The sequence below is a fragment of the Prosopis cineraria genome, unplaced genomic scaffold (genome assembly GCF_029017545.1).
Source record: "Prosopis cineraria cultivar Desert tree isolate PC_DT_omini unplaced genomic scaffold, ASM2901754v1 PC6, whole genome shotgun sequence".
In the NCBI taxonomy this organism is placed as follows: domain Eukaryota; kingdom Viridiplantae; phylum Streptophyta; class Magnoliopsida; order Fabales; family Fabaceae; genus Prosopis; species Prosopis cineraria.
The window spans coordinates 2,234,403-2,246,589 of NW_026555337.1; the positions used below are offsets into that span (position 1 = coordinate 2,234,403).

Below are 12,187 nucleotides of genomic sequence, written 5' to 3' on the forward strand. Positions count from 1 at the left end.
AAAACTGAAACAAATTGCCAAAATGCGTTCGTGCAACCTGAATGCCGACACAGGCTCGCCAACACGAACCAATGGCCTCTCAACTTTTTTTCCTCCACTGCTTCAATTCTCACCTTTCATTAATTTTATAATTAAAAAAATTATTTAATAACATAATATGAATAGTGAAGACTGAAAAGATAGAGGAAAAAATAGCAAAGATGACCCTAGTCGATTCAACGCAACACTGAATGGCACGTTTCGCTAGTGCGTCATCACTTGATGAGCATCAGTATGATCTGAATTTTAAAATTTTACTTTTATATTTTTTCATATATATTATATATAAAAATTGTAAAATTTTAATAAAATCTATCTTATATCAATCTGAATAATATAAATTTAATTTAATATTAAAATTTTTATAATTTTTATATTTAGATATGTTTTGAATTTTGAATAGTTTGAATTTAATATTAAAATTTTTTAAAATTTTTATTTTTAAATATAAAAAGAAAACCTGTAAATATGAAGCAGATGAACTGGTGCAGGTGAAAAATCTGAAGCGTCCGGATTGATCATCATCGGCGCCACCGAAACCGGACCCTCCAACACTCCCACGTTTACCCTGCAAAACGCAAAAATACTTGAGCATGATCTTCCAATCTGCTGCAATTTTGGCCGGGGATTGAGCTTTAGACGTATATTCTGAAAAATGCAGAGTGGTCGTCAGGGAATTATTCGAGCTCGAGATGGGTTTCCTGACATTTACAGGAGGGAGGTGGGCTGGTCGCATCCTCGCGATTTTGCTCGACGATTTCTGGCTTCCGAGGTAGCAATTTTTTTTTTCCGTTTGCAGTTTGAGTATTTGTCAATTCCCCATGAAAGTTTTGTTTTGTTTTGGTTTTTATTTTTCCTTCTGCCGTTTGGTGTGCTGTTGAAAGGTTTATATGCAGTTGCTGCGTGTAAAGAAAGTGAATTGCACTGTAATTATAGTTCGTTCGATAACATCCTGATATTAGCCACTTGTATTTAGTGTACTTGAAATCGACAACATGAAGAAGTTTCTGATTCGCATTTGGATTATGACGATAGAAGGAGTTTCTGACTCTCATTTGGATACTCGGCTTGACTTTAGTTTCTGATAGATACAAGGAGTGAAATCCAACATTATGAATCTACTTTGGCTGATTTCTGTTTTGTAATTTGTGCATTGTTGAGTATGTTATAAAGTGGCATAAGTGATTCCACCAGCTACCTAACCTAATTTTTCAAAATCGTTTGATCTCGTGCTTGCTTTGATTTAACCCCATGGGATGATAATAATGATAATAATCAGTTCTCTCAATCGTCGGCCATCTTTTGCAGTTGTCTTATGATAATATTCCACTGGATAATTTTCTTATTGGGTTGCTTCTATATGCAGGCCATAGTAAAGCAAATGAATTTGTATGGGAAGTTAAATGGTCATGAAGGGTGCGTAAATGCTGTGGAGTTTAACTCTACTGGTGATCTTCTTGTCTCCGGTTCTGATGACCAGCGAGTTATGTTTTGGAATTGGGCATCCAAAACTAAGCTGTTTGAATATCCTTCTGGTCACTCTGACAACATATTTCAGACAAGAATTATGCCATTCTCTGATGACCGCAAAATAGTGACTTCTGCTGGTGATGGCGAGGTATCTCTCCCTGAACCAAATATTCTTTCTGACCCCTTAGGCCAACAGAGTTTCTTCAGTAAAAATTGAACCGGTGTTGTTGGGTTGAACCCTTAAAGTAACATTGAGCCCACAGCTTCTTTTCTTTTTGCTCTTTTTATCATTGAAAAGGTCAATGGCAGTCTTATTTCGTCTGCTATAATGCTTTTTAGTTTCACCTTGTTATCTCTGTGCTTCTTGCCCCCTTTTCCCTTTCCAATTTGCCAATATGTTCAAATTTCGTCAATGGTAAACGAAGACAGCCCCAGAGTGCATAGCTAATAAGTACTGTTTGCATGAATTTTTCTTTTTTAATATTTTCGTTGATTCATTAATTAACATATGGGGCCACTGGTCCATCATTTGAGTGATGTTCAAAAATTCTGAAGTAAAGGGTGCAACTTTAGGCCAAGCCTACTTTTGTTAATGCTCTGTTAAAGTCCTCCTTCATTCCCTTCTAATGGTAACTGGGCTTTCTATCGCAGGTAAGGCTTGGCCATCTCTCAGAGGATGGTTTGATTGAAACTACCATGTTGGGGAAGCACCAAGGTTCTGTATACAAGCTCGCTTTGGAGCCAGGAAGTCCTCACATACTGTATAGCTGCGGTGAAGATGGTTTTATTCAACATGTTAGTCAAGTGTCAAAGCTTTTTCCCTATTGAAGCTTCCCTCTATGCTATACGGTGCAATTATTAGTTTTGTTTCTTTTGCAGTTTGATTTGCGAAGTAGTTCTACTACAAAACTTTTCCGTTGCTCCTCATTGACAGGGAATAATAAACAACCATCAAGCAGGATAAGGCTGAATTCCATTGTGATTGATTCAAGAAATCCAAATTACTTTGCGATTGGAGGATCTGATGAATATGCACGTGTTTATGACATAAGAAAATGCCTATTGGATGTGACAAGTAATTTAGATAGACCTGTTTACACCTTTTGTCCTCACCACTTAATTGGCTCAAATCATGTCCATATAACAGGATTGGCTTACTCAAGCCTGAGCGAACTCGTTGTTTCTTACAATGATGAGCTCATCTATTTATTTCAGAAGAATACGGGGTTGAGTTGTTCACCTTCCTCTGCTACATCTGAGGAGTTGGAGAAACTTAAACAGGCACAAGTTTACTCTGGTCACAGAAACGCACGGACAGTTAAAGGGGTGAGCTTCTTCGGTCCTAATGATGAATATGTTTTGAGCGGTTCAGATTGTGGTCATATTTTCATCTGGAAGAAGAAGGATGCTAAGCTGGTGAGATTAATGGTAGGTGATCAACATGTTGTAAATCAACTTGAGGCCCATCCATATAATCCAGTTCTTGCTACTTGCGGTATCGAAAATGATGTGAAAATCTGGGCTCCTCATGCGAGTGATGTTCCTCCAGTTCCTGAGAATGCACAAGAGGTGTTATATGCTGACTTTGCTTTTTCCTTCTTGGTCTTTATTTTTGGACTTGGTGTTTAATGTCTAAGAAATGTGCTATTTTATTAAATAACACTGGGTGAATGTTCTTGATTTGAAGTTTTCTTATTGTTAATTTCTCTGAACAGATAATGGAGGGAAATAGACATGGGAGAGAAGATCGATCACGTGTAACTCTAACTCCTGATGTTGTAATGCATGTTCTGCGCTTGCAGAGGCGGCAGACACTGGCATATATTGAAAGGAGTTACAGTAGAGCTGATATTGTGAGGGATGAAGAAAATACAGAGGGCTACTTCTTGGGAGTCTTAGATGATGCCTCTTCTGATGAGGAAATTTTGGGAAATTCTAGAGATTGCAACGTTAGCTAGGGTTAAGGAAGTGGATATCATTGCTGATGGCTGGTTAGTATTGTGAAAACAAAAATTAGAGCTTCGCGCTTTTAAGGCAGAATTATGTACATACAAGATGTGTATAAACTTAATGTGATGGCCTCGTCATAATGTATAAACTTTAGTTGAGGATTGCACGTCCTCTTGGCGTGGAATTCCCCCCCCCCCACCTTTTTGGTGTGTTGTTTCTCCCGTGTACTTAATTCATGTGCTTCTCTCATAGATGTTTGTGTGTGTGTGTGTGTGTAAAGAATGTTACGTGCAAACTTGAATGTAATGTTTCCAAAATCAAGTTGAATATTGAGCCGAAAAGTTCAATGGTCCACAGCTCGTATGGTTTAATTCAATAATCAAAGTGGTGATGTGATAATTAAAGTAAAAAAATTTTATGTGGATATAATAATTTAAATATAAAAAATAAAATATCAAATTACTCCTTAATTTAAAAATAAAATAAAATATTTTAAGTTTATCGTAACTTAATATGGTACATGATACAATATAATATTAAATGGTTAAAAAAAATTTGATAACAAGATTTAAATAAAAGAAAAAGAAGTATTTTTTTTGAACAGTTTGGTTTTTGAAATTTTGATTCAGTTTCTAATTTGATCTCGATTATCGGTTTGACCGCCGGTCCAAAGTGGTCCAATTCTATCCAACTTTTCAAATGGTTTTTTCAACTTGATCGAGTTGTTAACCTAATCGGTCAACGATCCAACCGATCTGACTATCCGGTTTGGTTTGATTTTTAAATCATTACTTGAATGCTTATTGTTGAATCGAGTATCTGTATATATTTGATAGGAAGCTTGGAAGTTAAAGATTTGTTTAAAAGTATATGATGTAATGAAAATGAATGTTTATTAATGAAATGAAATGTAGAGTGAAACATTCCATTGTTTGGAGTTTTATTAAATGAATAAATAATTTTATTTAATCATTATTTAACTAATTATAAAAAATATATTTGAATTAGAAAATGATTATATTTTTCAACTTTACAATGATGGGGAATGAAAAAGTGAGAGGGGAGTGAGAAGGATAGGGATAATTTTGTAATAATTTATTTTTATCATACCATTTCATTCTTGTAGGAGGTAAAAAAAAAAATTGAGTTTAGAATAGTAAGAGATGATTTGAAAAGTCACCCCAAGCATTCCACTCTATTAATTTTTTTTTTTTTAAACAATGATATAAGACTTTTAGTCATCTCATTGCATTCCATCCCAAAGAAAAAAAACTCAAACATTACCTAAAGAAGTTAGAAAGTAAGAAGAGAACGGAACTGTGAAAGACAAGGAATGGAAGCGTTTCCTCTTTTGTTCCCCCAATGAAAGTTGGATGGAGGTTGGATTCTGGTTCTAAAACACCACTGCCAAAGCTACTCGAGTTCAAACGGGGTGAGGCTTGAGATTTACAGAAGCCCCCACATAGACTTTAGTTCTTACTTGCGACCGATCGATGCGCGATAAACTGAGCAAGAAATATTACTCCTCGAATTTGTCCACTACAGTGACTGTATAGTTCGCAAGGGATTAAAAATGTTACATTAATACATTATGCCATTGAAATATTCATTGAATAAAAAAACCCAACTAAACAGGACGCACAAAGTTACAGTAGAGGTTATCACTACAGAAAGCGATTTTACAGTAGATGGGCGGCCATTGGTGCAAAACTAAAACTTACGGGGTGCTCTGTCATCTCAACATGATTCGTTCTCCGAAAAATTTCATTGCTGTGAACTTTGAGGATGATAATGTCGACAACTCAGGTTCTTTTTTCTCCCCTTCTAAGTTTTATATTCCTTGTGCATATTCTTTATGCGTACACTGGATTAAATGCCAAGGCCTCCTCGCAGATCAAATCTTTTATTTGCTCTTCTCCCAAGGGATTTTGCTCAAAATCAAAGTTGAATGGCTCTGGGCAGACTGGCTCATCAGCTACATCATGTAGTTTAGCAAGGTATGGGTGCGCTAACGCTTCTTCAACTGCACGTCATTAAGCAAATAGAAATGAAATTTCCACCAATTCATTAGCAGTTGTACTCTTCATTGAGCCTACTATAGTTAAACCATATTAAAATAGAACATGGCCTGATAAACATTGTCGGTCCCTTCTTTATAATTCGTGTGTTTTTTAATTCTCATGTCATATATGGAAGAGTCAAAAACTAATGCTAACAGAAACTGGCTGGTTATTTTTGACTGTCTATAGAGAAACTAACAAATACACTGATCTTCTAGCCCATAACTTGACTTATCATCATTTTGATATTTGTATCTTTGACAACCCGCCCTGACTGTAATAGCCTCATGGCTATAGACATGACTATCTATTAGTCTTTTGCACGGTTACTCCATGGCCTTGTATTAGGGGGGAAAAAAAAAGAGACTAATGCTAACACTAAACAGTTCAGTAAACAGAAAGTCTAGCTCAACAACTTCCTGTGCATGCTTTGAGTAAAATTATTACTATCCAAAAACACTGCTAAAAGTTGTATTGGAACCAATTATTGACAATCTTGGTACCACATAAGTCTCCTACGCCGAATACTTTTTAACTTCTTAAATTCCAAGATCCCATGAGTTAACTGAGGAGATTACAGAATCAACATTTTTTCATGCATATTTCTCTTTACATTTTAAACTTGGAATGTTTTCAGTGTTCATATCATATTTTAGCACATAGTTTTTACTGCTGATCCCATTACTTGCTCCTTTTTATTAAAGCAAGAGAACAAAGGAAGTCCACTAAGTTCAAAGTAGTAATATATGTGACGGTCAAGTGCAATTCGTTTTTATTCCTCTTTCAGATCATTCATAAATGATTCTTTTCACTCTCCTTTTCATACCCCACAACATGCTACTTCCGTTATCGTCATTATATTAAGCAGATTGAAGCTAGCGATAATTATACATTGCAAGTTCAGTGCTTCTACAAAGCAACATTAAGTGCAACTAGAATAAAGAAAAGCCATGAGTGTGGGGTTAGCTGGCCACCCCAAGTTTTCAAATTTCAAGTCTTTATTCGTGTTATATAATTCCAGTCCGCTAGATTTTTGCACACTTTGTAGTGTATATACTTTTTAATCTTGGTCCTTTCATAATCAAATTCTGGCTCAACCCTTGCTAATGCAGCTTCCGTGGTTGTTCAATAAGAACCCAGTTGATTTTTATCTAGCAACATAAGCGTAAATGACAGATTAGTCATAAGAAAATTACCGGTAATTCTTCGTGTAGGGTCAATAGTCAACATTCTATCGATGAGATCAATGGCTAAGGGCTGAACATGAGGGAAAACCCTTGCTAAAGGCTGACGAGGATATCGGGGAAGTTGTCGGATATATCTCCTTGCATCCTCATTTTTCACTAATCCGATGTCAGCCTCAGTTGGAGTGCCAAGAAGCTACAGAGAATAACCAGGGTAAGCATACATCCAGAAGTTGCATTACATACAACTATACAAGTAAATTAATGATTGTTTTTGTATCTAACATCTTAATAACTTAAAGGTCTATGATTGTTAAACTATATGAGCCCCTTAAATGAATATCATATGCTATTTTATGTCAGTATGCGGTAGCCAAGATACCTATATTTTATCATCTCACCTCAGTCAATAGGCGCATCTGATGCACATGATCCTTGCCAGGAAATAGAGGCTTTTTATTCATCAACTCCATGAAGATGCAACCTACAGACCAAACATCTATCGCAGAGGTGTAATCTGAGGAGTTCAATAACAATTCAGGAGCCCTATACCATCTAGTGACTACATATTCTGTCATGAAATCATTTTCCATAGTCGTTCGTGCAAGCCCAAAATCGCAAATCTTCAAATCACAGTTTGCGTTCAGCAACAGGTTACTTGGTTTCAAATCTCTATGGATGATATTTGCAGAATGTATATACTTTAGCCCACGAAGAATCTGATATAAGAAGTACTGCAAGAGCATCCAATCATCAGCAAGATATTAGAGCGATATATTGCGGAGAAGACAATTAATACTTTGGGGGGGAAAACAGCACTCACTTGGCAGTGCTCCTCCGAGAGATTTTGATTCGAGCGGATGATATGGTGAAGATCAGTATCCATAAGTTCCGTGGCCATGTAGACATCGGCAAACTCTCTACGCAAGGGTGGTGGAATCACATCTCTCAAAGCAATTACCTGTTATTCACAGATTTTATAACTAGATTTCAAGTCCCAAAAGGGGAGAAAATTAGAGGATATTCCCATGCAGGCATCAAATTCCTATAATGATATTTGGCAAGTAATTTGTCAAAAGGCTTTTAAGATTTTATAACGTGGGTTCCTAAAATCGGAAAGTCATGGCCAACCATTGTCAACAATGGGAGATAAACTCTGTACCAAATTTTACTATTATTATGGATATCTATATCGCTACAAGCTTACTCAAAATTAACCATCCGTTTCAATCAATAATGGAACACAGAAATGAATAATTTACTACACGATTTCCAGTAAGCGAAACATAGCAGCAGACAAAAAGATAAACGCCAATTATTCGCCATATCTGAATTCACTTGCCGAAGAGAGATACTCACATTTTCATGATCCAAATGCCGAAGAAGCTTGATCTCACGGAGCGTGCGCTTAGCGTCCATGAGATTGTCAAAAGCGTTCGCTATCTTCTTAACAGCCACCATTTCGTTAGTCTCCGTATTCAGCAGCGAGCTTCATTATCACATGGAACATAATAACTAACTTTTCAGTAACTAATGACACTGCTTAAAATTTCAATGATCCAACGTACGGAAAGTTAAAAAAAAAAAAAAAAAGGCGCGCACACGCAGCACAACGAAAAGTTGAGGGGAACATGTATTGAACGAAAGAGTACCAGACAATTCCATAGGCACCGCGACCGATAGGCATAATCGGAGGCCTGTACTTCGCTGAAACTTCGAAGAGGTTTCCGAATATGTTATACTGAATAAACTGCCCTCCGTGAGTCGGAACGGCCGGAAAATCTGCGCCGGTGTTCGGATCCACCATTTTTCTGTCACTCACAAACTACTTCACAAGAAGCCTTTTATCTCTCTCTCTCTCTCTCTCTCTCTCTCTCTCTCAAGATCTTTCAACACCAGTTCTCCCCTCTCTCGGTGTAAAACGTTGACGAAGGAAGAAGAAGATGGTCTGTTGAATAAGGAGAAGAAGATCTTAAATATGATGCGAGGACAGTCTTACTATGAGAGGAGAGTCGTAGTGTGTGCTTGGTCTTGAAGTTGAGTTCGAAGTAGATGCAACGAAGATGAGGCGAAAACGCGCTAGAAGAAAATCCAGGAACGCGTTTGGAGGAGAAGGTAGTCGGAAGGCTCATATTGTAGCCGCCTCTCATCAACGGCCTATGTTTGTTCAATTATTTCAACTGCCATAATATTGTTTATCGCATCAGGACGGGAGGCCTCGCTTTAAGACTTGGAAGCCATCGGCCATCTCATCTCATATTTTATTTTATTTTAAAAAACTAAATAAAGAACAAAAAAATATGCTAGAGCCTTTTGCGTTTTAAGTCTGTGAATTTTTTTTTTCAATCACATTACCTTTTACCCCAGAAAATTACGTACCTGGGCTATATGCGACTTATGTCTTCTGACCATGTACCAGAGGAGGATAATATTCTCGAACTCTGAGATTTGAATACAAACTAATTTAATTTTTTCCACGAGTTTAACCAAGATCCTCTTCGGACAGCGTCAATATTCTATCATGAAATTGCTGTAAAAGAAACATCAATAATCAAACCACCACCACATGTTGAAAATGTGTCCGAAGCGCCGGCGTATAAAAAATTTCATTAATTTGTGCAATAACAGCTTCTACGACACGTTGGAGAATAAAATACATCTATCTTAAAATGGCTTTAGTTTCTGCGAGTCAAGCACTTGATATTTCTTTGACAGCGATTCATCAAAGTCCAAAGTTTAAAGAGATTAGCTTTGGAAACCTATCGCTTCTCCGCTAAAACGTCCTTGCTGATGGCATTAGGGAGAAATAAATACTAAAAAGCAAGACGTGAAAGAGTCCTGTAAGCCTCTGCCCGCAGATTCCAGTTTGAAAAGTTCATACGGCATCATCAGGGCAATGTCAACACTCGCACGCACGAGGGAAAATTAGTGCCAGTCAATTTGTATTAAATATATGATGCTTCCTCAGCTTTTGAAAACTATTTGTTTATAATATAATATAATATTAACTTGCATGTTTTAAATATATAATACTTGCCGCAAGTTGTTTTATTGGTAATGCCACCTTCTCACGGAGCATGAAATTCAGATATGTAAGTTATATTTAAATGATTATTTTTTAAAAAATAAAAAATCCTATTTTTCAATTTTTCCCCTAAATATAAGTTCTGATACAGATTTCTGAATATTAAAAAAAATACGTGTTTCCAAAAATTCCATTTTTAAGTATAATTAATATTTGTTTCTAGATAGTTAATGTTTAAAATATCTTGACATTAAATAAGGGGTAAAAATGATTAAAAAAACTAATTTTTATATAATTAATATTTGTATGTTTTTCAACATTAAAAAAAGAGGCTTTTGCAAATATAATCCACGTTATAGAATCAAACTAAGCAAACAGCTTAACATTTATTATATTTTATATCATAACAAATTGATTATATTTTTCAATAATATACCATTATATATTAAAGATAAATCCTAAAATTTTCAATTATAAATTTCTTGTTCATTGATGATAAACCTTTTTGTATATCAATGTGAATGACCATACTCTCAAATTTTTAAAAATTTAATCTATATTTTTAGGGCATAAGAAGTTTTTTAGCTCGTGGGCTAATTTATCCAAAAAATTGGCTAATTTATCCAAAAAATAGACTCTAACCGTACTATTTATATGATACTTTATGTAAAATCATGCACAACAATAAAAATCACCAAATACACTTTTCATTCTTATTGTTCTAAACAAAAATATAAAATTCTAAAAAGTCTCTCATTAATATTCTATTTATGAAAACAATATAAAATAGAGAGATAATATAATGGGAATGATAAATATTAAAAATTTTATTAATAAAATCTTATTTTTATTAAACTATTTTACATTTTGAGAGAATTGAGAGAGTTTTTTGTCATGGAGGAAGCATAAAATATTGCACTTCAAGTCACAAAGGTCAGCCAAAGATAAAAGTTGGCAAGGGGATATGTTATTTGAGCAAGCAAGGCTTCTTCAATTTGAATAAGTTCAACTCAAACAGGCTTAAATTTTTTGAAATATCTAATGGCTAATCTCAACCCGAATTATTCATGCTTTGGAGGTCTTGGACACCGGCATTTTATTTTTAAAATTAATTTTAACTTGAATTTTTTATTTTAAATTAATTATTTTTATTTTATAAAATATATTTTTTGAATACTTAAAAGATGCATAAGACTCAAATTTTTGTAAAAAATATGTGGGTCTTAAGATCTAAAAATCAATATTAAAATACATTTTAAATAATATTTCATTGATTAAAAATAATAAAAATATGACAATATAAATATTTTTTATTTTTTAAAAATATTTCTATAATAATGCACTCAAATATATGGTGTTTTAATATAAAATGACCTAAAACTTAAAAAATTTAATTAATATTTATTATATTTTATATATTTTTAAAAATGTATTTTTTTTATTTAGATATTCAAGCCAAACACTAACACCTGTCAACCTCGACTCAAATTTTTTGATCTTATTTGAGATAGTTCTAATATGCTTAAATGTTAAAAATATCATTATTGTACTAATTTTAAAATTTTTTTTAAATTTATTTGAGTTGGCCCAAATTTGTGTGATATGTGTCGTTACAGCTAGAATATGTGAAGAGTCAATATTTTACCAAGTCCAAATTTGGGTCCGGTCAAGAAATAACATAACCGGCTACTTTACAGAAATGTGGAAGTCAAATTTTTAATAAGCACAAATTTGGATCAATCAAAAACTAGGCATAGTCAAAGGGCAGTGTCGCATAAAATTTGGCATTTTTTTTAAACTTTAATAATTATACTCTGCTAAGATTAGTCCCTAAAAAGTTGTGAAAATTTAAAATTCAAATAAATAATTAATTAAACGATTTTGATTTTAATATTTGATGAAAAATAACAATTAAAGACCTCATAAGACTATTAATTATAATTAGAGATCCTGAATTATTGAGGTTCCAATAATATATTATAATCCTCACTTGAAATTAAAAATATATATGAGTTTACAAAATTGTCTTCACTTGAAACATAAAAAAAGATACTATTGAAATTATTATGATAGGTTAAGGCTATTGCTAATCTTAGTTGAAAAAAATTAAAATTCACACTTGAGAACGAGATGTTTCCTAACATGAAACCAAAATTTATTTGTAAAACTTTTGAAAAGTACTTATAAATATACAATATTCAATTGAAAATATACCAAAATTACTTTTGAATATGAAGCCAATTACTTTTGAATTTTATACTTGTCAATATATAGGTAAGGCACTTGAAAAATCAAGAAAATATATTATTGACTATCATAGGTTGGAATTATTGTTAATTTCAATTGAAAAAATTAACATTCCAAGTGTTATGGGTTGAGACTATTAAAATTACTATTATGGGTAAAGATTATTGTTAATTCCATTCCCAAATATGGATCTTGATTTTTCCTTAATTAAT

General features: G+C 33.9%; 2 protein-coding genes across 2 annotated transcripts; one reads left to right on the forward strand and one right to left on the reverse strand.

Moving 5' to 3' along the window:
- Window positions 1–531: 531 nt before the first annotated feature.
- On the forward strand, window positions 532–3,708 carry LOC129313620 (uncharacterized). Its single transcript, XM_054956887.1, has 5 exons — window positions 532–811; window positions 1,406–1,657; window positions 2,161–2,304; window positions 2,389–3,078; window positions 3,225–3,708. Exons 1-5 carry the CDS (start codon window positions 695–697, stop codon window positions 3,465–3,467), a joined length of 1,446 nt encoding a protein of 481 aa, XP_054812862.1. The 5' UTR covers window positions 532–694; the 3' UTR covers window positions 3,468–3,708.
- A 1,245-nt stretch (window positions 3,709–4,953) lies between these two features.
- LOC129313466 (mitogen-activated protein kinase 3) lies at window positions 4,954–8,860 on the reverse strand. The gene is made up of 6 exons (XM_054956607.1): window positions 8,356–8,860; window positions 8,063–8,192; window positions 7,527–7,664; window positions 7,105–7,437; window positions 6,716–6,899; window positions 4,954–5,482 (listed from the first exon to the last, which is right to left on the reverse strand). The coding sequence occupies exons 1-6, from the start codon at window positions 8,508–8,510 to the stop codon at window positions 5,313–5,315; spliced, it is 1,110 nt and encodes a 369-aa protein (XP_054812582.1). The 5' UTR covers window positions 8,511–8,860; the 3' UTR covers window positions 4,954–5,312.
- Between the last annotated feature and the right edge of the window lie 3,327 nt (window positions 8,861–12,187).